The sequence below is a fragment of the Lynx canadensis genome, chromosome A3 (genome assembly GCF_007474595.2).
Source record: "Lynx canadensis isolate LIC74 chromosome A3, mLynCan4.pri.v2, whole genome shotgun sequence".
NCBI classification, from domain to species: Eukaryota; Metazoa; Chordata; class Mammalia; order Carnivora; family Felidae; genus Lynx; species Lynx canadensis.
In genome coordinates this window covers 86,701,955-86,728,948 of record NC_044305.1, presented here as the reverse complement: position 1 = coordinate 86,728,948, position 26,994 = coordinate 86,701,955, and the positions used below count along the sequence as shown (strand labels likewise).

Below are 26,994 nucleotides of genomic sequence, written 5' to 3'. Positions count from 1 at the left end.
ATCTATATGAAATGTCCAAAAAATCTAAATCTGTAGAGACAATAAGACAGATTAGTGATTGCCTGGGGGTAGGAATGGTAATTGACTGCAAATGGCCAGAGGGGTCTTTTTAGGGTGATAGAAGTGTTCTCAAACTGGACTGTAGTGATGGATGCCTACCTCTGTAAGTATAATGACTGTCATTGAATTGTATACTTAAAATGGATAAATTTTGTGGTCTATAAAATATACCTCAATAAAGAGGTTTCTTAAAAAAACACACAAACACACTAATACAGTCAGGCTTCTGGGGTTTGTGTCATTTAGGCCATGATCATTCTGATATCCTTAAAAAATGTTAAATCCCCTCCCTTTGTCCTACTATGTTAACAGTTCCAACTTTTATACTTGAACATTTTAATCTGCCTTGAATTTATTTGAGTATATAAAGTGAGATAGGATAAGATATGTTTAATGATAATTTTTGCCCCTAAATTTTGCTTTTATATTGTATAATTTTAGGAGACTTTAAGTTAAAAAAAAAGAAATTTTAGGAAATTATTTTATTGTATATGTATATTGTGTATATATGTTTCCTTCCTTCTCCTGATATGTTGACAGCATATCATACTTGGCTGTTCTATACCTTGCTTTTCTTTTTTTTTTTTTTATTAAAAAAAATTTTTTTAACGTTTATTTATTTTTGAGACGGAGAGAGACAGAGCATGAACAGGGGAGGGGCAGAGAGAGAGGGAGACACAGAATCTGAAACAGGCTCCAGGCTCTGAGCTGTCAGCACAGAGCCCAACGTGGGGCTCGAACTCACGGACAGTGAGATCATGACCTGAGCCGAAGTCGGACGCTTAACTGACCAAGCCACCCAGGCGCCCCTATACCTTGCCTTTCTACATGTCTTAAAGATCTGAAAAATCAACACATAAGAAACTTCCTGAGTCTTTATTTAAATAAATGTAGAATATTTTATTTTTTGGAAAGTATTCCAATTATATGGATATACCATAACTCAACCACTTCCTTCTTCTTTTTCTTAAAATTTTTTAATGTTTATTTTTTGAGAGAGAGAGAGAGACAGAGCATGAGTCGGGGAGGGGCAGAGAGAGGGAGACATAGAATATGAAGCAGGCTCCAGGCTCTGAGCTGTCAGCACAGAGCCTGACGCAGGGCTCGAACTCACAAACTGTGAGATCATGACCTGAGCCAAAATCTGATGCTTAACCAACTGAGCCACCCAGGCGCCCCCAACTAGTTCCTTCTTGGTGGGCGTTAGGTTGTTTCTAATGTTTTGCTGTTACAAAAGTGCTTTAGTGAATAACCTTATATATCCCACATTTCATATGTGGGAGAATATCTGTAAGATAAATTCTAATTAGTGCAATTACTGTGTCAAAAGAAATATGCAGAGGGGGCAGAGGGGCGCCTGGGTGGCTCAGTCAGTTAAACCTCCAACTCTTTTTTTTTTTAATTTTATTTTATTTTTGAGAGAGAGAGAGAGACAGAGTATGAGTGGTGGAGGGGCAGAGAGAGAGGGAGACACAGAATGCAAAACAGGCCTCAGGCTCCAAGCCATCAGCACAGAGCCCCACGCCGGGCTTGATCTCACCAACTGTGAGATCATGACCTGAGCTGAAGTTGGACCCTCAACCAACTGAGCCACCCAGGTGCCCCAAGCCTCAAACTCTTGATTTCAGTTCAGGTCATGATTTCATAGGTTTGTGAATTGAAGTCCCGTGGCAGGCTTTGCACTAATAGTATGGAGCCTGCTTGGGATTCTTTCTCACCTCTCTCTGCCCCTCCCCTGCTTGTTCACACACATACTCTCTCTCTCTCTCAATAAATAAATAAATTTTTTTAATTAAAAAAAAAAAAAGTAAGGGCACCTGAATGGCTCAGTTGGTTAAACATCCAACTTTGGCTCAGGTTATGATCTCACAGTTTGTGAGTTCAAGCCCCGTTGTTGGGCTCTCTGCTGTCAGCACAGAGCCCATTTCAGATCCCCCATCCTTCTCTCTCTCTGCCCCTCCCCTGCTTGCATATTCTCTTTCTCAAAAATAAACATTAAAAAAAAGTAATAATAAAATAAAATAATTTTTAAATATGCAGAGAAAACATCAGATTACTCCAAATTAAGGGACACTCTATAAAATACCTGACTCTTCAGAATTACCGAGATCATGAACAACCAGGAAAGACAAAACTACAGCTCCAAGAAGACTAAGAAGACATGACAAATGCAATGTGGTATTTTGGGTTGGAACAGAAAAAAGGAGAAAGTCTAGTTTAGTTAATAATAATGTACTAATGTTGGCTTCTTAGTTTTGACGAATGCCCTGTGGTGATAATATATAATGTTAACATTGGGGGAAACTGAGTGAAACGTATCTGGGAACTCTCTATTTTATCTTTGCAACTTCTCTGAAAATGTGAAATTATTCTAAAATAAAAAGTTTATTGTTGGGGTGCCTGGCTGGCTCAGTCAGTAGAACATGCGACTCTTGATCTCAGAGTTCTAAGTTTGAGCCCCATGTTGGGTGTAGAGATCACTTTAAATTAAATTAAAAAAGAATATTTAAAAAAATCTTTAAAAAAAATTATTCTTGGGGCGCCTGGGTGGCGCAGTCGGTTAAGTGTCCAACTTCAGCCAGGTCACGATCTCGCGGTCTGTGAGTTCGAGCCCCGCGTCAGGCTCTGGGCTGATGGCTCAGAGCCTGGAGCCTGTTTCCGATTCTGTGTCTCCCTCTCTCTCTGCCCCTCCCCTGTTCATGCTCTGTCTCTCTCTGTCCCAAAAATAAATAAACGTTGAAAAAAAAAATTTAAAAAAAAAAATTATTCTTAAATAAGTGCCATTAGGAGGTTCCTGCATGGCTCAGTCAGTTGAGCATCCAACTCTTGTTTTCAGCTCAGGTCATGACCTCACAGTTTCTGAGTTTGAGCCCTACATGGGGCTGTGCATTGACAGTGCAGAGCCTGCTTGGGACTCTCTCTCTCTCTCTCCCTCTCTCTCTCTTCCTCTCCTCCTTGTGCTCTCTCTCTCAAATAAACTTAAAAAAAAAAAAAGTGCCATTAGTGGAAAAACTGGTGAATCCTAATAAAGTCTGTATGTAGTAGAGTTGATAGTATTGTACCAATGTTAAAACCTTAGTGTTGACAAATCTCTCATGATTCGATAAGATGTTAACACTTGGGGAGGCTGGGTGGGTATACAGGAATCTCTCCGATCTTTTTTATCTTTTCTTTACATCTAAAGTTATTCCCAAATTAAAAGTTATTTTTAAAGAAGTGTGCATTTTTTTTATTTTGAAAGATACTAACAAATTGCCCTCTTCAGAGAATAACCCAAAAGTAAAATAAAAAATAAAAGGAGAGTGGAATTCCTATGATGATGCTAAAACTACAGCACCTTAAGGCTTCACCATGTATAATTGGCAAACCAGTTCCTCCCTTAATGAACAAACTTATTTTTTTCCCATTTAAATGATATGTTAAGTCATCATCATCAATGTAATTGGGAAATTGATTAATTCCGGGGGTGACTGGGTGGCTCATTGGTTGGATGTCCGACTCTTGACTTTGGCTCAGATCATGATCTCACAGTTTGTGAGTTCAAGCCCTGAGTGAGGCCCCAAGCTGACAGCATGAAGCCTACTTTGAAGCCTACTTGGGATTCTCTCTCTCTTTCTCTCTCTCTCTCTCTCTCTCTCTCCCCCTCCCCTGCTCGTGTATGTGCACAGGAATGCCTGCTTCTCTCTCCAAAATAAATAAATTTAAAAAATTAAAAAGAATTCTTTAAAAATAGAAATAAACTTTTATTAAGCTCTTTCATATATATTTTTATTTATACATATATTTATATATAATATATATTTATTGTTTATATTTATATAAATGTATATAAATATATAGTCGTATATTATTTTATATATTCTATATTTTAATGTATATATTAATATATGTTAATATGTAAATAATTATATTGATATTAATATATTGTATATTATATGTTTGTATATATTTATATTTTATATATTATATATTATATTATATATTTATATATTTTTATATGTTTATATTTTATTTATATATACATATATATTTTTTATTTTGCAAATGAAAGCCAACCTGAAACTCAGAAGTTAAACTTGGTCAAAGAAATAACTGGTGGTAAAGAGCAAACTAAATATTCTATCTTTTGACTTTGGAACAACATTCTCTCTTAAGAACCCACGTGTGGCTGAATGAAAATACCTGCTAAAGAAGATTATTGGCCTAGAAAGGAAATGCTGTGTAAACAAACTAATGTCTCTGGATTAGGGTTTTGTTTTTTTAAAGCTTAGTTATTTATTTATTTATTTAAACTTTTTTTTTTTTAATTTATTGTCAAGTTAGCTAACATACAGTGTAGTATTGGCTTCAGGAGCAGATTCCTGTGATTCATCACTTAGTTACAACACCCAGTGCTCACCCTAACAAAGTGCCCTCCTCAATGCCCATCACCCATTATCCCCACTCTCCCAGTCGTCCACCCCCAATTAACCCTCAGTTTGTTCTCTGTATTTAAGAGTCTGTTATGGTTTGCCTCCCTCTCTGTTTGTATCTTATTTTTCCTTCCCTTCCCCTATGGTCATTTGTTAAGTTTCTCAAATTCCACATATGAGTGAAATCATATGGTATCTGTCTTTCTCTGACTGACTTCATTTTACTTAGTATAACACCCTCCAGTTCCATCCTCGTAGTTGCAAATGGCAAGATTTCATTCTTTTTCATCACCGAGTAGTGTTCCATTGTGTATATATATATATATATATATATATATATATATATATATGTGTGTGTGTGTGTGTGTGTGTGTGTGTATACACACACACACACACACACACACACCACATCTTCTTTATCCATTCATCAGTTGATGGACATTTGGGCTCTTTCCATATGTTAGCTATTGTTGATAGCACTGCTATTAACATTGGGGTGCATATGTTTCTTCATATCAACACTCCTGTATCCTTTGGATAAATTCCTAGTAGTGCTATTGCTGGGTATAGGGTAATTCTGTTTTTACTTTTTTGAGGAACCTCCATGCTGTTGTCCAGAGTGGCTGCACCAGTTTGCATTCCCACCAACAGTGCAAGAGGGTTCCCCTTTCTAAACTGTTTTTAAAGTTTATTTATTTATCTTGAGAGAGGTGGGGGGAGAGGCAGAGAGAGGGAGACAGACAGAATCCCAAGCAGGTTCCATACTGGCAGCACAGAGCCCAGTGCAGGCTCACCATGAGATCATGGCCTCAACCAAAACCAAGAGTCAGATGCTTAACCGACTGAGCCACCCAGGTGCCCCACTTATTTATTTTGAGAGAGTAAGAGAGAGCATGTGTGGGGGGAGGGGAACAGACAAAGGGAAAGAGAGAATTCCAAGCAGGCTCCTGCTGTCAGCATGGAGCCTGATGCAGGGCTTGATCCCACGAACTCTGAGACCATGACCTGAGCCGATATCAAGAGTCAGACACTTAACAGACTGAGCCACCCTGGCTCTCCTAGATTAGGGGTGTTTAATGGGTGACTTAGCTCCCAGAGGACATTCAGCAATATCTGGAAACTGTTTGTTTGTTTGTTTGTTTAACACATAGGGAGGAAGAGTAGACTGCTATTGGCATCTAGTGGGTAGAGACCCTGGATGCTACCAAACATTCTACAATGTATAGAACTCTTCCCTACAACAAAGAATGTCAGCCCTAAATGTCAGTAGTGCCAAGGTGGAAAACTGCAATAGATTATATTTCACAAAGCTTTATTCACTTCGTGGATACATCACAACACATATTACAGTTGGGCCATTAATTTATAGCACTAATGAAAACGTGGGCATTCTTAGACTTTCCTTATTTGTACTTTACAATTTGTTGATTAGCAAATAGACTATAGAAAATGTGGAAAGAAAATACTTCATCAACATCATCCTTTGGGGTCAGGGGGCAAGAGCAATACTAACAGCCAATTTCAACATCACAAGCAGATTGCCTTAAAAATATATATTGAAATTTTGGGCACCGGGCTAGATCAGTCTGTAGAGCACATGACTCTTGATCTCAGGGTTGTGAGTTCAAGCCCCACGTTAGGTGTAGAGATTACTTAAAGGGGTACCTGGGTGGCTGAGTCAGTTAAGTGTCCAACTCTTGATTTCTGCTCAGGTCATGATCTCACCATTCGTGAGTTCGAGCCCTGCATCAGCCTGCAAGCTGAATGTGGGGCTTGCTTGGGATTCTCTCTCTCTGCCCCTCCCCTCCCCCTGGGCAAACTTTAAAAAAAAGATTTTTTTAAATATTTTTTTTAAGTTTATTTTTGAGAGAGAGAGTGATGAGGGACAGAGAGAAAGAGAATCCCAAGCAGGCTCTGCACTGTCAGCATAGAGTCTGAGGCAGGGCTCAAACCCACAAACCATGAGATCATGACCAGAGCTGAGATCAAGAGTCGGACACTCAACCAACTGAGCCACAGGCACCCCCCCAAAAAAACTTTTTTTAAAAAATGTTTATTTATTTTTGAGAGAGAGAGAGAGGGAGAGGGAGCACGCGCACAAGTGGGGAAGAGGCAGGGAGAGAGGGAGACAGAATCTGAACTCCAGGCTCTGAGCTGGCAGCACAGAGCCCAATGCGTGGCTCAAACCCACAGACCGTGAGATCATAACCTGAGCCAAAGTCAGACGCTTAACCAATTGAGCCACCCAGGCACCTGCCACCCCCCCCCCATCTTAATAAAATATTTTATTATTTTTTTAACGTTTATTTTTGAGAGAATGCGAGCGGGGGGCGGGTAGAGAGAGAAAAGAGGAAGACACAATCCGAAGCCAGCTTCAGGCTCTGAGCTGGACCACAGAGCCTGATGAGGGGCTGGAACCCATAAACCATGAGATCATGACCCAAGCCAAAGTCGGACGCTTAACCGACTGAGCCACTCAGGCTCCCCATAAAGTTCAACATTAAGAAAAAAAAAAGATTTTATTGGTTCGTGAGTTTGAGACCGTTCTGGGCTCTGTGCTGACAGCTCAGAGCCTGGAGCCTGCTTCTGATTCTGTGTCTCCCTCTCTCTCTGCCCCTCCCCCGCTCATGCTCTGTCTCTCAAAAATGAATAACATTAAAAAATTTTTTTAATGTTGAACTTTAATAATATGCATGCTGAATTGATGTCTGCAAACTACTTCGAAATACAGTAAAATATAAGAGGGATTGATGGATGGAGAAAGGAATAAATAGATATGTGATAAAGCAAATATAGTAAAATGTTAATTGTAGAATCTAGTGGGTGGGCATATGGAGGTGCACTGTATAATTCTGTTTTTTTTATATTTGAAAATTTTCATAATATTAGAGGGGAAATTAAAAGCAGAGATTCACACTCTTCCTAACAGACACTGGAAACCACATTGCTGATTTTGCTGGGTGACCTCAGGCAAGTTACTTTTTATATAAATTTAAAAATTTTTTAAGAAGCGCCTGGGTGGCTCGGTTGGTTAGGCATCCGACTCTTGGTTTCGGCTCAGGTCATGATCTTGCGATTCTTGGGTTCAGGCCCAGCATCGGGCTCTGGGCTGATGGTGCAGAGCCTGCTTGGGATTCTGTCTTCCTCTCTCTCTGCCCTTTCCCTACTTGCTCTCTATCTATCTCTCTGTCAAAAATAAATATATAAACATTAAAAAAATTTTTTTTAAGTTTTCTTAGCATTTTTTTTTTTTAAGCTTATTTGAGAGAGAGAGTAGGGGAGAGGGGCAGAGGGAGAGAGAGAGAACCCTAAGCAGGCTCCGCGCTGTCAGCTTAGAGCCCAGTGCGGGGCTCAATCCCATGAACTGTGAGATCATGACCTGAGCCAAAACCAAGAGTCAGAGGATCAACCAGCTGAGCCATGTTTTGTTTTGTTTTGTTTTGTTTTGTTTTGTTTTTTGTTTTGTTTTGTTTAAGTAATCTCTATGCCCAGTGTGGGGCACAAACTCATGACCCCAAGATCAACAATCACATTCTCTACTGACTGAGCCAGCCAGGTGCCTCAAGTTACTTAACTTTTTAATTTCCCTGTGAAGAGTGGTGGTTGTTTGGCTCAAATGAGATCCTAGTATTGTGAGGTTCTAATGAAATAATGTGAAAGCGCTTTGACTAGCATAAAGCACTCTAAGATGCAATACATTACTATTAAGAAGGATGAGTATTTGGCTGATTGTGTATCATGGCTCTGGGTGTTCTTGACAACTCTCTGTGTAATGAATGACATTAGCACTGTTTTACCTGCTTTAAATTAAAAGTACAAGCCAAGCATTTCCATAAGAATTTCTGTCAAATATTTTTCAAATATCTATGAAAGACTTAGATTCCTATTCTAAGAGGAGAGACTTTTGTATAACTTTAACATTTTTTCTTGTTTTGTAGACTGCCAAGATCTCCACTTAGGGTAGTTGGGAATCTTCGACTCTGGAACACTGGGCAGGAGCTTTGCCATTGGCTGGCCAAGAAAGGGGAGGCAGAATGTCTGCATTGTTACATCATAGAGTTCAAACTTCAAAAGACTTTGGGTTAAACAGTATCATTTACTCTGCAAATGATTGTGTCTTTGCCTGTCTTCTATGATCATCCTAAACTAATGAAACACCTTTCAGGTCTTATGGATTCAGGTTACACTGTATTCTGGATGCTGTGGCAGCTGATACAGGTAGGATAGGCTTGCGTTTTATGGGAAATGTTGGAAAGGAAAGAACTCATCTCTCCAACTCTCCGGTTCTTATTCAAATTAAACATCTGTGCATGTAAAAATTAGGTTAACTAATCTAGAAAACAGTGCTGTTGTAGAAAACAGTGCTGAACCTAGAGAAATGCTTTAGTTGTTAGGTTTTTAAAAATATATAATAATGTGAAAGGCAAAGTTTCCTTTTGCTTGATGGCTTAAGTGAATGTTCTGTTATGAGGGTACAATTTGAAAATGGTAGATTATTTCTTTACATTTTATTTTCCTTACTAAATCTTATAAATGATTTTAACTTGGTGTGTGTATATGTATGAGTGTGTATTCATGTTGATGGGTTTATTGCTCTTTTTAGGGCCTTTGAAAAATGGAGCCAAACTCTCTGAGGACTAAAGTCCCAGCTTTCTTGTCTGATTTGGGGAAGGCCACATTGAGGGGAATCAGAAAGTGTCCCCGATGCGGCACATACAATGGAACCCGGGGACTGAGTTGTAAGAACAAGACATGTGGAACCATATTCCGCTACGGTGCACGGAAGCAGCCTAGTGTTGAAGCTGTCAAAATCATAACAGGCTCTGATCTGCAGGTTTACTCGGTGCGGCAAAGAGACCGGGGCCCCGATCACCGGTGCTTTGTGGAGCTAGGTGTGTCAGAGACGACAATCCAGACGGTGGATGGGACAATCATCACTCAGCTGAGCTCTGGACGATGTTATGTCCCCTCATGCCTGAAAGCTGCCACCCAGAGCGTTGTGGAGAATCAGTGCCAGCACATCAAGCTGGCAGTGAACTGCCAGGCAGAAGCCACCCCTCTGACTCTGAAAAGCTCAGTCCTGAATGCAATGCAGGCCTCCCCAGAAACCAAGCAGACCATCTGGCAGCTGGCCACAGAGCCCACAGGTCCCCTTGTACAGAGGATTACTAAAAACATTTTGGTGGTGAAATGCAAGGCAAGCCAGAAGCATAGTTTGGGGTATTTGCATACATCCTTTGTGCAGAAAATCAGTGCCAAAAGCTTGCCCGAGCGCCGGTTCTTCTGCTCCTGCCAGGCTCTGAAATCGCATAAGTCGAATGCCTCCAAGGATGAGGTGGCCCAGAGGTGTATTCATTTCTTTGCTTGCATCTGTGCCTTTGCCAGTGATGAGACATTGGCTCAGGAATTCTCAGACTTCCTAAATTTTGATTCCAGCGGTAGGTGGTGTGTTGACACAGTTACTCTGTTTTTCTAAAATGGCAATGAAAGAGTTCCCTGATGGCATTTGGAGATTGTCCTAGCAACCTTCAGAAGCAGTTGCTAGATAATTCAAACGAAAAGCATTCCTTCTTTTAATCCCAGTAAGCACACTTGCATAAAGTTGGTTGGTTGGCTGGTTGGTTCGTCGATTGAAATTAATGATCAAGAGACTTGGGCATTTTCACTGAGACAATCAATCTAGCAAAAGTTAACTTTGCTTTGCTTTTTTGTTGTTTTTTAAACTCTTTCATAGATGCCCTGTATTAATAAAAACAAAGAGCAAACAAACAAACACTTTTATTTTGGCTTGCTTGCTTGTTTCTCATCTTTGAAGATGAGGAAAACTAATACCTTGCTCAAAAGACATTTAAAGACTCTACATCATCTTTTGTTGTGGTTTTTAACATAGTTTTATCTTATAGATGCTTTTTATTTTCATTTCTTAATGATCTTTAGTTGGCAGTAACTCCCAACTTTTTAGTGTTATTTCTCTGTAGAGTCTTTTATCATGTTAATGGTCCATGAACAAAAACCTATATGTTGGGGAGTTCTTTAAAGGGAATTATGTTAGGGGTGGGGTGGCTCAGTCAATTGTGCATCCAACGACTCTTGATTTCAGCTCAGGCTGTGATCTCATGGTCATGAGATTGAGCTCCAAGTTGGGCTCAATGCTGAGCATGGAGTCTGCTTAAGATTCTCTCCCTCTCCCTATGCCCCTCCCCTGCTCATGCGTGTGCTCTCTAAATAAATAAATAAATAAATAAATAAATAAATAAATAAATAAATAGGAATTTATTTTAAAGCAGGCAATCACTCCATAATTTGTGTTTTATAAATTAATTTTTCTCTAGGTAGGGTCCCATACTTACTCTTGGATGGTATTAATAACTAAGAAATGTGTTATATTTTAGGTCTTAAAGAGGTTATTGTGCCCCAGTTAGGTTGCCATTCAGAATCGACAGTATCAGCTTGTGAGTCTACTGCCTCTAAGCCAAAGAAGAGGAAAAAAGAGGAAGTACCTGGTGAGCAACTGTTTCATTTGTTTGGTGGTGTTGTCTTTAGAGATTGTTTTACTGTATTTTATGTATTTCACTCAATCTTAGCAAATGCAGAAATAATGTTTGTTATGTTTTTTTCCTGAAAAAAGTTTTATCCCTCATTGATAATTCTTTGTGAAATTGAGCTAAGAGTTGGTTCTTTTGGCTGAGTATAAGATCCAACCAGATTCTCCTTTTATTATTGTATATTTTATTTATCCCTTAAATATTTGGGCCAGTTTTATACCTTAATTTGCCATAGGATAGTGTTATGAAGTTTTCATCCATAGAGCATTTTTAAAAATTTGTGACAATGGTTAATTATATCTTCTGCACTAATTTAAGAGTATAGTTTCTTATCTGTATTTTCAACATGTGGCATCATATATATATTTTTTCTTTTTTAATGTAAATGTACCAGTGGCAATTAAGGAGTCATATAAATCAATATGAAAATAGTGAAGTGCTTTTGTAAATAAGTGTTGCAAGTCCTAGACTCTAAACAAAAGAAAAATACTACCAGTCTACACATGTAAGTAGGAACATTTTTGTGGTGAGAGGGAGTATTTTTGGAAGTGGGTCAAATGGTCATGCACAGGAGTTTTGATGCTGGGATGTTGGAGAAAGATGGAGAAAAAAGTGACATGGGCATTTCTGTTTTTGAGAAGTAATTCTGGCAGCAATATAGAGCAGAGACTGTTGTTAAATGTTTATTTATTGGTCTTTCCCAAGAAAACCTGAAAGCAAAAAAAAAAAAAAAAAAAAAAAGTTCTTATCCTTTGACTCAGTAGTCCTGATTCTGAGGAAATAATCCTTGATACAGGAAAAACATTTTGTCCACAGATGTTAACTTTACAATTATTTATAATATTGAAAAATTAAAAACAAATAAGGGCCAACCGCTAGGGGTAGTTAAATAAACCATAATAAATTAACTTGATAGAATATTAGGCAGCCATTAAAAATTATTATAAAGAAGTATAAAGAAATGTTTAGATAACTCAGGTAAAATACAGAATGCTCAGTAAAATTTGATTTTCATACAAACAATAATTTTTAGTATAAGTATGTCCCATGCAATATTTGGAACATACGTATATTAAAAAGCCATTTATTTGAAATTTAGATTTTTTTTTTTTTGCTAAATTTGGTGATCCTGGGATAATCACAGTTACTTAAAATCACTAAACCAGCAAAATCAGCTACACACACACACACAATTTTTCTGGTAGTTCACCAGAAAATTGATAGTGATTGAGAAGTGGGAACAGTGGGTGAATTTTTTTTCTTCTTTTCACTTCTAGGTCCCACACCCACATCCCAATTTCCAGTAAAGAGCATATAAAACTTAAAATGTTATGTATTAATGCTAATGTTAATTCCTTCTAGAAGCTGAAGCTAACTTAGACCTTAGCAAAGACATTTTATGTTTTAGACTCTTGAGAAATTAATATTGAATTGATTTATATTCTACAGATATGTTATTAAATTATTAAATCACTATAATGATGTGTGGTTTAGGTGCACAGACGAACAGTTCACTGCTGCCTCAGGATGCAGTGAGCAGTAATCTAAGGAAAAGTGGCCTGAAAAAACCTGTGGTTGCTTCTTCATTAAAAAGGCAGGGTAAGTTTCCCTTAGCCAGGGTAGGCTAAAGAGGTGGAAAATCATCCTAAAGAAGCCCAAAGCAATATAATCAAAAGAAATGTTGCATGTTATCCCCCAAAGAGTGGTAAGATAAACACGAGCAGGCACTGAGGCTGCGATCTATTCTGTTCCACTGGTTTCAAATCATACCCAGACCCAAATCGTGTCTTTTTAACGACAAACGCAGCAAAGATTCCTTCATGTTTTGGCAGCACATGTTCTATAAGATATTTTCCTTTTGTTGCCTGTTACCCACATGCAGTTGGTGTGGAGCCTCAAACTTGAAGAAATATATTTTATAATTCTGCAGGGATAAATATTCGCTGAGAAAGGCAAATATAATCTGTTCTCCCAAGTTGAAGTTTGGGGCACCTGGCTGGCTCAGCCAGTAGATCATGTGACTCTTGATCTCAGGGTTGTGAGTACAAGCCCCATGTTGGGCATAGAGATTACTTAATCAATCAATCAATCAATCAATTAAAAGTCAACATGCGTTAAAAAAAAAATGAAGTTTGAAAACATACCTAAAGGCAGTAGCATGGTTATCTTTCTGAACTTATGAGACAAAATAACTTAATTTGAACATAGCCTATATATTTACTTTTCTATTCAGCATAATTAGGCCCATACATTTGGGGATCAACATTTTCTTAACTCTCATATATTATGGCTGAGTGATTAAAAACTAGATATCATCCCTGCACTCATACTGTGGTTTTAAAGACAAGATCAGTACATAAATAGCATATAATACAAAACCAAATCTTAATTAACCAATTAGCTAAGAACTGACATATTCCAGGAATAAATGTTTTTGGAAGGTCAAGAAGTAAACAAATCAAAAATATCAGGTAGAAGATTTTTAACAGATTTTCATCACTTCCTTTGGTACAAAGGAAAAATAAAATAAAATAAAATAGATTTTCATCCAAATTATCACTAAATACATTTACCTAATGAGAATTTTAGTTTCAAATGAATAATAGTTGTGGCATCCTTATCTCCTGATTTATAGATCTCTAAAGCAACCGTTATACAAGGCCATTCTTAAGTTTGCAGTTTCTTTTTTTCAAAGATTTTATTTTTAAGTAATCTCTGCACCCAATGTAAAGATAGAACTCATGACCCCAAGGTCAAGGGTCACATGCTCCACCGACTGAGCCAGCGAGGCTCTCCTCCAATTTGCAGTTTAATGTTGAAAGGCTGCAAACCTTCTGTGGTTAATAATCACAACTTTTCAATTTTTTTCTAGATGGATTCTTTTTTTTTTTTTTTAAGTTTATTTATTTATTTTGAGAGAGAAAGTGAGCAGTGGGGGAGGCAGAGAGAGAATCCAAGCAGGCACTGTACAGTCAGCACAGAGCTTGGTGCTAGGCTTGAACTCACAAACCATGAAATCATGACCTGAGCCCAAACCAAGAGTCAGACGCTCAACCAGCTGAGCAACCCAGCACCCCTCTAGATGGATTCTTAAAAAAAAAATCCTAGAATTTTCCATTTCATTTAATGTATCTAATTTCTTTAAATTTCAGCTTGTTGCTCTTTTCTGTACAAAATCCGCAGCTTTTTCAGACTTCAGTTAACTGTTGTTTTTGCAAAAAAAAAACCATAAAAATTACTGAAAAGTTTTTTGTTTGTTTTTCCTAGCCTGTGGTCAGCTGTTAGATGAGGCTCAAGTGACCCTGTCCTTCCAAGACTGGCTGGCCAGTGTCACGGAACGCATCCATCAAACCATGCACTATCAGTTTGATGGTAAGTATTGGTTGCCCAACTTAGCTATTGCTGAAAGTAGAAGAATTAAAGTAATTGTGTTGTAGTTCTATTCTGGTTTTTTTGACTTAAGTTTTTGTTTTAATTCCAATATAGTTAGCATTCAGTGTTATATTAGTTTCAGGTATACGATATAGTGATTCCATAATCCCATACATCATCTGGTGTTCATCACTACAAGTGCATTCCTTAATCCCTATCACATATTTCACCAATCCCCCGACTCTCCTCCCCTCTGGTAACCATCAGTTTGTTCTCTGTAGTTAAGAGTCTGTTTCTTGACTTCTCTCTCTCTCTCTCTGTCTCTTCTTTTCCTTTGTTTTGTTTCTTAAATTCCACATTAGAGTGAAATCATATGATATTTGTCTTTCTCTGACTGACTTATTTCACCTATCATTATACTCTCTGGCTCTATCCATGTTGTTGCAAATGGTAGTTCTGTTCTGTTTTGATAGGAAAAGTAATTAGGGTTCAGTCCAGCGTGCATTAGGCCACAAGAAAGTAGAGATTTAAATGAAATAAAGGAATAATCACATCATTAAAACACAGGACTAGCAGAATGAATTTAGAGATGGAGGAGCGCAAATAGTAAATAATAAGTAAAGGTAGATGGCCTTGGTCTTAGGGTATGCCTGTCTGTGCACACATGTATATGGACGTGTGTTAGGTGAGAGAGATGCCAAAGCCTTAGAAGATCATTCTAACTCTCAAACTTAAAATCAGAGCAAGGGAGGAAAACGTTTAGAGAAAAATCTAAATATGTGAGACTAAGATAGTTATATAAAGTTACATAGACATATTAAGGAAGATTGGAGAATACAGGCTGAATTTGGGTTGATTGTGATAACTTCATGGGACCTCAACAATTTCAGAGGTGGACCAGCCAACCAGTCCTGGCCCATAGCTAAAAACATCCTTGATGGCTAGTTTTCCAGGCTTTGTCCAGTAGTGAGGAGCTCACCACTTTTTCAGGCAGCTCATAACATTGCTGGACAGTGAGAGCTGTGAGGAAAGTGTTCCTCACACTAAGTAGAAATATTTGCTTCTAGGGCGCCTGGGTGGCACAGTCGGTTAAGCGTCCGACTTCAGCCAGGTCACGATCTCGCGGTCTGTGAGTTCGAGCCCCACGTCAGGCTCTGGGCTGATGGCTCAGAGCCTGGAGCCTGTTTCTGATTCTGTGTCTCCCTCTCTCTCTGCCCCTCCCCCGTTCATGCTCTGTCTCTCTCTGTCCCAAAAATAAATAAACGTTGAAAAAAAAAAATTAAAGAAATATTTGCTTCTAGTACTTCCTGTTGGTTCTGGTTCACTCTAGCCACATGGAGTAGGCCTGTTCTAAGTGACAGTCCCTACCACTGCACACATAGCTATCATGCTGCCTGACAGGTCTTCTTTTCTCCAAGTGATACATCTTAGGTCTTCAAACACTCCTCATAGCATATTTGCAGACCTCATATAATTGTAATGTTCTTTGCTGAATATGTTGCAATTTATGATTATCATTTTAATCTTTTTTTTTAAGTTTACTTATTTATTTTGAGAGAGAGAGAAAGAACGTGAGCAGGGAAGGGGCAGAGAGAATGGGAGAGAGAGAATCCCAAGCAGGCTCCACACTGTCAGCACAGAGCCTCACTTGGGGCTCCATCTCATGAACCATGAGATCATGACCTGAGCTGAGATCAAGAATCAGACACTTAACCGACTGAGCCACCCAGGCGTCCAATGACTGTCATTTGAAAAATGAAACAGGTGCCTGGCTGGCTCAGTCAGTAGAACATGTGATTTTTGATCTCAGGGTTGCAAGTTTGAGCCCCACATTGGGTGTAGAGATTATTTAAAAATAAAATATTTAGGGGGGCGCCTGGGTGGCTCAGTCGGTTAAGCGTCCAACTCCTGGTTTCTGCTCAGGTCATGATCTCACAGTTCGTGAGTGCAGGCCCCATATTGGCTCCATGCTGACTGTGGAGCCTACTTGGGATTCTCTCTCCCTCTTCCTCTGGCCCTCCTCCACTTGTACTCTCTCTCTGTCTCTAAAAATAAATAAATAAAATGAAATAAAATCTTTAGGGGCACCTGCGTGGCTCAGTTCATTAAGTGACTGACTTCAGTTCAGGTCATGATCTCGCAGTTCATGAGTTAGAGCTGTACATTGGGCTCTGTGCTTACAGCTCAGAGCCTAGAGCCTGCTTCAGATTCTGTGTCTCCCTCTCTCTCTTCCCCTTCCCCACTCTGTCTCTCTCTGTCTCAAAAATTGACATTAAAAAAAAGTTATAAAAAAATAAAATAAAATCTTTTATAAATAAATAAATACATAAATACATACATACATACATACATACATACATACGAGGCACCTGGGTGGCACGTCGGTTGATCATCCAACTATTGGTTTTGGCTCAGGTCATGAGCTCACGGTTTGTGGGTTCAAGCCCCATGTCAGGCTCTGTGCTGACAGTACGGAACCTGCTTAGGATTCTCTCTCCCTTGCTTTCTGCCCTTCCCCTTCCCCTACTCCCTCTCTTTGTCTCTCTCTCAAAATAAATAAATAAACTTGAAAAAATTATTTATAAATAAATAAATAAATAAATAAATAAATAAGACACTCCAAAGTGAATAGTAGCTCAAAAGGAGACAATCAACAGATGAGTTTTGAAAGATTATAATAGTTACAGCTTCATGGTAAGGGAAGAGACAAGAATAGAGATCTTACAATACATGTTTAATTTTGTTTATATTAATTTAGAATAAATAAAACTTCAGAAGTTACTTTTTAGAAATATGAAATAAATTAAGAGTTTCAAAGAGTCTATGTTTGGGGCTGCCTGGGTGGTTCACTCAGTTTAGTGTCTGACTCTTGATCACACCTCAGGTCCTGATCTCACAGTTCATGAGACTGAGCCCCGCATTGGACTCAGCACTGACAGCATGTGGACTGCTTGGGATTTTCTCTCTCTGCCCCTCCCCTACTCTCTTTCTCTTAAAAAAATAATAAATAAATAAAATAGTCTGTTTTTTCCTGTTAAAATTGTATTTATTTGCTGTTTGAAGTAATGTAATAAGTACCTATAAACCGACCTCCCCAAATCAAAGATAGAATGCCAACAATAATGTAAGATGCACACGGTGGTCCCTCTCTGTCCCATTCTCCATTACCACTCCTCCTCACCATCTCCATTACCACTACCTTTGTCAAAGTCATCATCATCTCTCCTGGACTGTGAGTCTGTATGTTTTATGTGGGCTTTTCAAGAGTAATTTGTACGTCTAAGCCCTGGCATCACATCACCTGAGTTCTAGTTAGTTAGCACTTCTTTTAGACCAGTCATGATCTCTGCATGTAGCCCACAATCTAAGTTCAAGATGAAAAATTTTAAGATTCCTTTGTATGGTGACTTTTCCAAACTGTCCATATATCACTGTTTTAGTGACTCAGAAGCAGTGACAGTTTTGTCATTGACATTCTGCATTCAATAAAGTATATAAAAACATTTGAAAGAACGTAAAGTCTTTCTGTGGACTTCTAGAAAACCTTTTATTTTTATTTTTCTTGGTTTGACCTTTGTTTCAAAAAGGCATCTGAGGAGTGCCTGGCTGGCTCAGTTGGTAGAGCATGAGACTCTTGATCTCAGGGTTGTAAGTTCAAGCATCACACTGGGTATGGAGCCTACCTAAAAAAACAAAAAACAAAACAACAACAAAAAAAACTTCTTTAAATAAAAAGGCATCTGAACTGTCTTTAAGAGTCTTCTTTAAGAACCATTCTTGGGATGTCTGGGTGGCTCGGTAGGTTAAGCGTCTGACCCTTAAATTTGGCTCAGGTCATGATCCCAGGGTCGTGGGATCGAGCCCTATGTTGGGCTCTACACTGAATGTGGAACCTGCTTAAGATTCTCTCTCTCTCTCTCTCTCTCTCTTTCTCTCTCTCTCTCTCAGGGGCACCTGGTGGCTCAGTCAGTTAAGTGTCTAACTCTTGATTTCAGCTCAGATCATGATCTTACAGTTCATGAGTTCGAGCCCCACATCAGGCTCTGTGCCAACAGTGCAGAGCCTGCTTGGGATTCTCTGTCTCCCTCTTTTTCTGCCCCTTCCTGCTCATGCTCTCTCTCTCAAAAATAAATAAATATTTTTTTAAAAAGATACCCACTCTCTCTCTCTGCTCCTCCCCAACACCCCACTCCTGTGTCTGCATGCACTCTCTCAAATTAAAAAAAAAAAAGAACCATTCTTTAAGTTGTATCTAGCCAGATAGTAGTTCTGGAACAGGTTTTTTTGTTTGTGTTTTGTTTTGTTTGTAAGCTCTATACCTGATGTGGAGCTTGAACTCACAACCCTGAGATCAAGAGTCACTTGCTCTACCACTGAGCCAGCCAGGCACCCTCCTCATGGACAGTTTTTAAAGAAAACTCTGACCTCTTCCAACCCCTCCGCTAACATTGTTTCTGCTGCCTTTTTGTTGACCTTAGTGTCTTGCAAGTTTCTATAAGAGGTTTTTTACGTATTTTCAAAACATTTTGCCTTCTTAGAGATCATATTCAGAGAGAAAGACCGATGCTTGTTGGATAAACAGTGTCCTGACTTTGTGGCACTCTTGGCCCAGACCATCTGAGTGACACCTTGCAGTTACTTTGCTTGGACATAAATGCACATAGCAAATGCTTGGAGACAGTGAGCAGGATTGAATCAAATTTACCTTCTCAACTCAGCCTCATTGTACTCACCTCATTTCAGATACTCTTTAAAGGGAAAAGTCTGGGCTATGCTGGTGTTTATGAAACTGAGGAATTGAAAAGTTATCTTTGGCAGATGACAAGGGTCTGTTGTATTTGTCATAATAGAGATCAAGAGTAGGGCTGGTGACAGTGCTTGACTCATAAAGGTCAATCAAAGCCTTCTTTTTGCCTCTGTATAAAGCAGTCTCAGTGGCATTTTTAGTTGTTAGTGCCATCCAATTCCATTTCTTCCACTTCTCCCTACGTGTCAGAAAGCCCACTGAGCTTCTTTAAACGAGTTTCTTCTTATTTGATATAGGCAAACCAGAGCCACTGGTGTTCCACATTCCTCAGTCCTTTTTTGATGCTCTGCAACAAAGAATATCTATAGGAAGTGCAAAGAAACGGCTTCCCAACTCCACCACAGGTATGGAATTTTTTTCCTTAGGAACAACAATAGATATCTTGACCTTAGAGAATTATGCTTAGAGAAACCGTGTGGTATTTTCAGGATTAGGACTTCTAGTCACATGCTCAAAACATGAAGCCTTAGCCAGTCAGCTCTTGGAATAATGATCACTCCCCTCAAAGGTACCATACTTATTCCAGTAAGAGTTAATGGAAAAATTCAGAAAGCACAAACTTGGTAAAAGGACAGTGAAGTGTAATGAGGGTGCCCACTAAGAAGTTTGACATTTTCTAGATATGAACCAATTTCAGCAAAAGCATTGTAAGTTCCAGTTGTTATTTGCACTGGCTTCTTGGAAGCATATTACAATCTGTACCAAAAACAAAAACTTGTTTTTCATGGTTCCCAATTTTGATGAAGGAAGATTTTATTTTTAGAGTAATTCTTAGGCTTGGAACCCTTTATAATTACATTATTCTGGTGCTTATTTCTTGGTTTTCTATTACATCTTCTACTAGAAATTTCATGATACTTATTAGGTAGTGTAAGGAAACGAGGGAGAGAGGAGGAAGAATAGATGGCTCAATGATAAATAGCCCAAGAGTAACTATAGCTGGACATCAATGCTATTTCTTTAGTTAGTAATTATTTGATGATTATAATAGGGACTGAGGTTTAATTCTATCTTTGAGGTTGAATTCTATCTGTGAATCACTGTTTAGGGCTATAAAAATCTTTGTCTTCACAGCTTATCTATCTGAGGCAGTGTTGATTCTTTCTTTCACCTTAAACTTTAGGCCTCCTAATGCATTACTTTTAACCCATCCTTTAGCTATTTTTGCAGGCCTTTTGGTGAAACCCCTTTATAATCCTTCAGGCAAGGCAACAGGTTGGCAACCATGTTAACTGGCCTAAACTCCATGTAATTCTTTTAAGAACTATAATTTGACCTCTGGTATATCTAAAGTTGTGAGAGGTTGTAAGGTGCTGTTTTATAATGGAGTCCTGTGCGTGTAGCTATACCAAACAAAGAAATCAGTTGCTAAGGTAGCAAAAATAAGTAGCATCTCAAAGAAGCATCAGAGACATCTGTTAGCAGAAATCCATATCATTTGATTTACCACATTTCTGCCAAACCTATTACAGATTTGCCTCTAGAATTTCTTTTTTAAAAGTGCTGAGATTCTATAAGGAAAGGATAGCACTGCACTGAACTTTCTAAAAACTGGATAACAAATACAATGAAAGAGAATGTTATTTTTTTGGTAGTCTAATCTTGTTCCCTTCTTACATTGAAGCTTTTGTTCGGAAAGACGCCTTGCCACTGGGAACCTTTTCCAAGTATACCTGGCATATCACTAATATCCTGCAAGTTAAACAAATCTTAGATACTCCAGAGGTAAGAGTGTATTTCTACAATAGTAGGAGGGCAAAGAGGGGAAGAAAGAGAAGCAAGTGCAGGAAGTATGTTTGCACCAATTCCTTGAGTTATAGACACTGAAGAGAATTCCTTTTTTTCATACTAAAAGATTATTCAGAAATATTCATGGCTGTATAGTTCTGACTGTGATTTTAATGGGTATTCCCTGTGGTTTGAAAAAGTATCTTAAATTGGAATATCCTTTTTCTTTGCCTTTAGGATCAGAAAACAGAGATCATTTTTCTTGTGAATTAGATAATGAACCCCTACTAGCTATGGTGAGCCCTACATTAACCGGCAGGGAGCTAGAAATTATATAAATAATTTGAGATAATATACTATTTGTGAGGTCAATGAACTCAGCACAATTAAATGCTTCTCCACAAACTGCAATGTAGTTCTCATTAGAAAAATGACCCTTAATTATTTGGCATTCTTTTTTGCAAGAGGAATCTTAGACATTTTTAAACATTTTCTTTTTCAAGCAGATCCTGAAAATTTGAGGCTTTTCCCTTCCTACAGTAATGGAATATTGTAGAAAATTCAGCATAGTGTGGTTTGATACATTAAGATTAGCTTAATTGCAAGGCATTGTTACTTTCAGAAAAAGAATAAGTTGTTTGGTAGTTATAAAACTTACATGTGAACCCTAGAAAAGCCCTGTGTTAGCACTAAAGGCACTTGAGGAACCTCTTTAATTGTTGGATGTTACAGAGATAGCTTCTCACCTGGAGCAAGTGTTCAGGGAGGCACTGTCACTGTCAAGTGAAGGAAGAGAACTAATTGATAATTTTGGAGTGTCGGTCTGTTTGGGCATCACTTACCTGCATCGCCTCATTCAAACTCACAACCATGTGTTGGTATTAACTGAATTTTGCCGATGAGAAACAGGCTATATGCCCTGCTGTTTAGTGGCAAAGACCAGTTCAAGTTCTGTCTGGCTTAGTCCCAAGGATGGTGTGAAGCATACAAGATGTTAGGCCAGCTGTAGATGCTGTCAGTAGAGCTTTTAGGAGAAGAATCATGCTAGCAGAGCAGGAGGGAAGGGAACAAAACTGATTTGAGAGCAAGTCTATGCCAGCAGCCATTGCATAGCCATGAAGATGTTAGAGGTTCAGTTCATAGATAGTTTGGCTGGGGTTCAAATTAAAGTTATAGAGAAAAAAGGAAAGTCATGAATGATGTAAAGGAGAAAAGGCAGATTTCTTGATAGCATTTACTTGAAAATACAAGAGGAGGTTTCCATTAATTTGAGTGTAACAAAAAAGAATAAGTGAAAGATCTGTTGTCATCCAAATGTTTGTCTACTTTGAAAGTTTTTCCTTTCTCACCTTTCTTGGTATTGACTTCGTGTCCAGATGCCCTTGGAAATCACTCGGAGTTTTATCCAGAACCGGGATGGGACTTACGAGCTGTTTAAATGCCCTAAAGTGGAAGTAGAGAGCATAGCAGAAACCTATGGTCGTATAGAAAAGCAACCTGTGCTGCGACCTTTGGAACTAAAAACTTTTCTCAAAGTTGGTAAGTGAAATTGTGCTTTCAATAGCTCATTTTCCTTTGAAGGTTAGCTGTGTGCATTGAACTGTCCTAGACATTGGATCTTGACCTTAAGCAAAGAAGACACATGCATTCATCTTGTAAAGGCCATCATGGAATAAAGTGTTTTGTTTCTTTTGAAACAATGCTTTTAAAATAAAATTATAAGGGGCACCTGGCTGACTCAGTCAGTGGAGCACATGACTCTTGATCTTGGGGTTGTAAATTTGAGCTCCATGTTGGGTATAGAGATTACTTAAAATCTCTAAAAATAAATAGAACAGAATAGAAGTAATACATATTCATTATAGAGAAGTCATAGATTTCATTATAGACCATAAAGGAGAAAAGTGAACCACCTATAAGCTCATGCACCATAGAAGACATCACCATTAAGATTTTAGGGGTGCCTGGTGGCTCAGTCAGTTAAGCTTCTGACTTCAGCTCAGGTCATGATCTCGCAGTTTGTGCGTTTGAGCCCTGCAACAGGCTCTGTGCTGACAGCTCAGAGCCTGGAGCCTACTTCAGATTTTGTGTCTCCTTCTCTGTCTGCCCCTCCCCCTACTCGCACTGTGTGTGTGTGTGTGTGTGTATGTGTGTGTGTGTGTGTGTGTCTCAAAAATAAACATTAAAAAAAAAGAATTTGGCATATCTCCTTTTAGACTCTGTTCTACACATGAAAAGAGTTTGCAAAACATGGGCTCATACCTCGGATACTTTTTTAACTTAAAAATATTATCATGACAGCTTTCCATATCTACCTTAAACATTTTTTTTTAATTTTTTAAAAGTTTATTCATTTTTGAGAGAGAGAGAGAAAGAGAGAGAGCATGAGTGGGGGAGGGGCAGAGAAAGAGGGAGACACAGAATCTGAAGCAGGGTCCAGCACAGAGCCCAATGTGGGGCTCGTACTCACGAACTGTGAGATCATGACCTGAGCCAAAGTTGGACGCTTAACCGACTAACCACGCAGGTGCCTCTTAAACAATATTTTTTTAACTTTTAAAAAATTTTATAAAACATATATAATATAAAAATTATCATTTTAGGGGTGCCTGGGTGACTCAGTTGGCTAAGTGTCCGACTCTTCCGCTCAGGTCGTGATCTCATAGTTCATGGGTTCGAGTCCCACATCAGGCTCTGCATTGACAGTGCCAAGTCTTCTTGGGATCCTCTCTCTCTTCTCTCTCTCTACCCCTCCCCTGCTCACTCTCTGTCTGTCAAAATAAATAAATAAACTTAAAAAAAAATTTTAAATAAAATAGTTTACCATTTTAACCATTTTTAAGTGTATAGTTCTCAGGCATGAAACACATTTACATTGTTGTGCAACTATTACCATCATCCATCTCCAGAACTTTCTTGTCTTCCTCCACTGAAACTGTACCATTAATTAGTAACTCCCCACTCTCACCTCACCCCTGGTCCCTGGCAACAACCATTCTATTTTCTGTCTCTATTAATTTGACTACTTTAGGTAGCTTATGTAAGTAGAATCATACAGTATTTTTCCTTTCTCTGACTTATTTTACTTACTATAATGTCTACAAGGTTCATCCATGTTGTAGCAAGTGTCAAAATTTCTTTGCCCTTTTTTCTTTTTTTTTTTTTTTTTTTTTAAGTAAGCAGTGTGCCCAACATGGGATCTCAGGACCCCAAGATCAAGATTCACATGCTTTGGGGCTCCTGGATGGCTCAGTTAAGCGTCTGACTTCAGCTCAGGTCATGATCTCACAGTTTGTGGGTTTGAGCTCTGTTGTCGGCCTCTGTGCTGACAGCTTGGAGCGTGGAGCCTGCTTCAGATTCTCCATGTCTCTCTTTCTCTCTGTCCCTCCCCCACTCACACTCTGTCTCTCTCTCTCCCCTTCAAAAATAAACATTAAAAAAAATAAATAAATACATACATAAATAAATAAAAAGATTCACATGCTCTATCAACTGAACTAGCCAGATGCCCCATAGTTCTGAAAGGTATATTGTATTATTTTAAATTCTGCTAGTTTTTTTTTTTAGTAAAATGTTTATTTATTTTGAGAGAGAAAAGAGTGCATGAATGCAAGTGGGGGAAAGGTCAGAGAGAGAGAGATCTCATGAACCGTGAGCCGTGAGATCATGACCTGAGCCAAAATCAAGAGTTGGACCCTGCTAGTGTTTTATATTTTTTTGAAAGCATTCTGTAACCTGAGTTTTTCATGTTTAAATCTTTGATCCTCTGGAATTTATTTTGATGTAAGGTATGAGGTATGATTCTGCCACCTTTTATTTTCTTCCAGATAGTTATCTAAATTTTTTTTTTCAACGTTTATTTATTTTTGGGACAGAGAGAGACAGAGCATGAACGGGGGAGGGGCAGAGAGAGAGGGAGACACAGAATCGGAAACAGGCTCCAGGCTCCGAGCCATCAGCCCAGAGCCTGACGCGGGGCTCGAACCCACGGACCGCGAGATCGTGACCTGGCTGAAGTCGGACGCTTAACCGACTGCGCCACCCAGGCGCCCCTTTCCAGATAGTTATCTAATTGATGCACACTATTATAAGAAACACTTGTATTTTACTAACTGAAATGACTAATCACTAATTTTACTAATTGAAAATGCAACCTTTATATTATGCTAAATTCCTGTTCTATTTGTGTCCACTTTGGATCTTTCTGTTTTGTTCATTTAATCTGTCTAGACATATGCCAGTACCACACTCCTTTGGTTATTATGGGTTTGTAGTATGTTTTAGAACCATGTAATTTTAATTGTTTTTGGTTTCCTTGAAACTTGACCTTTTCTTGCTAGCCTCCCTTTTAATCTCATCCAGCTATCTTTTCTTCTTAATCTGGGCTCTCCTTAGTATTCTTTTGGCTCTATTTCCATGGAGGCTGGGTCTTATTTCATTTGAGGGTGCCAGACAGTTCCCTGAAATTTTTATTTGGATAGATACACCAGTAATCACTTTTCCCTTCCCTTGATTCTTCTCCACTGTTTCTCTCTCCTATTTTGTTGTTGTTGTTTTAATTTTTTTTTCTTTTTTTATTACTGAACAGAGTTACATCTGTCCAGCCTCAAATTTTGGAATGGTACTAATCAATGTTCTTTTTTTTTTTTTTTTTTTTTTGGTCTTCAGGCAACACTTCCCCAGATCAAAAGGAGCCAACACCGTTCATCATTGAGTGGATTCCAGATATCCTTCCTCAGTCCAAGATTGGTGAGCTTCGGATCAAGTTTGAGTACGGTCACCACCGGAACGGGCATGTGGCGGAATACCAAGACCAGCGGCCACCGCTGGACCAGCCCTTGGAACTGGCGCCTCTGACCACCATCACTTTCCCTTGACAAGGGAAAAAACAAGAGTCTTTTGCTGCTAAATTTGCACATTCCCAACCCTTGACAATTTAAATACTAGTTAGGCACTTAGATGGCCCTGTCGCCTAGTGAACTGCTCTTAGCCAAGATGCAATTTCTTATCGCATTCAAGTGGATTCTGTTGAAGAAAAACTCTTCTTGTAAATGGCCTTTTTTGGTGCTGCTGTGTATGGTCTTCGTTATAAATTGGATGATATTTCTGGCTAGAATTTTTAAAGGAACAAAAAGGAAACCAGCTCTCTTTCCTTCTTAAAGAACTCACCTTTAGAGTTTGTTTCAAACTTTTTCTAATTCTCTAAGATGTTCGCAGCACTTCTTACACCAACAGTGTTGGAAAGTTAATAATACCCTGTTTAGGGCAGAATGTTAAGGACCATCCTGACAGAGTTCCAGTCATGCCCATTTATTTTGTTCTCAAATAAAAGCACAATGTCACTAGTTTTTCCAAAGTATATCTCATGTTGGCCTGATTATAAAATTATAAGCCTTTGGGGAGATTTAAGTAACAGTGAAATAGGAAAAAGAAGTCCAGGTATCAAGGGATTATTGACATTTCAAACTAATGCTTCTAATTACTTGTTCCCTAGATATTTATTTCCTTCTTTATTCTCCAACAAGTTTAAGAGCTGGTAGGTTCAATTCCTGTTTTTGAGCTCATTGATCACAGAATGGTGATACTGAAGGACACAGAAGTGGAAGCCTGTCTTCAGGGAGAAAAGAAGGGAGTGACCATTTCCTATATGCCTCCTGTGTGCCAGACACTTTCATTTATATTCCCATTTTTCTCATTTAGTCCTTAGTGTTTGAGTTTAGATATCACCTCTTCTTTTAAGTTAAAGAGACAGCCTGTTTTTCTTGCTGGAAACGGCATTAAAAATGTTTCATTTTAGTGCAAAGGGCATGTTCTATCTACTTTATTATGTTACTTTGATATAAATTCCTTGTAAACGATTGTCCTTGGGAACATAAGAAAAATCCCACATAAAGGAGACTCCTGGTTTTCTTTTGACTGCAGGTAACAAAAACCCAACTCTAACCAGCTCAGGCAAAAATGGGAATGAATGGTTCATGGACTTTAACATAGGGCTGGACAGCCATCCTGGGTGGCACTAGGGTGTAACTAGGCCTCAGGAACCCTGGAGCCAAGGTCCATCTGACCCATC

General features: G+C 38.7%; 1 protein-coding gene across 2 annotated transcripts in view; it reads left to right on the top strand.

The window, feature by feature from the left end:
• CA3H2orf42 (chromosome A3 C2orf42 homolog) overlaps nucleotides 1-26,280 on the top strand; it is a 32,732-nt gene extending 6,452 nt beyond the window's left edge. Inside the window, exons 2-10 of one of the 2 annotated variants that reach the window (XM_030310775.1) lie at nucleotides 8,411-8,690; nucleotides 9,076-9,910; nucleotides 10,865-10,975; nucleotides 12,512-12,616; nucleotides 14,285-14,389; nucleotides 19,433-19,540; nucleotides 20,821-20,921; nucleotides 22,301-22,463; nucleotides 25,593-26,280. In XM_030310775.1, the coding sequence (XP_030166635.1) occupies nucleotides 9,088-9,910; nucleotides 10,865-10,975; nucleotides 12,512-12,616; nucleotides 14,285-14,389; nucleotides 19,433-19,540; nucleotides 20,821-20,921; nucleotides 22,301-22,463; nucleotides 25,593-25,801 (1,725 nt within the window). In that variant the 5' untranslated portion in view covers nucleotides 8,411-8,690; nucleotides 9,076-9,087 and the 3' untranslated portion in view covers nucleotides 25,802-26,280. The remainder of the gene's footprint in view (nucleotides 1-8,410; nucleotides 8,691-9,075; nucleotides 9,911-10,864; nucleotides 10,976-12,511; nucleotides 12,617-14,284; nucleotides 14,390-19,432; nucleotides 19,541-20,820; nucleotides 20,922-22,300; nucleotides 22,464-25,592) is intronic. The other variant, XM_030310778.1, reaches the window with a different exon arrangement.
• Nucleotides 26,281-26,994: the final 714 nt, after the last annotated feature.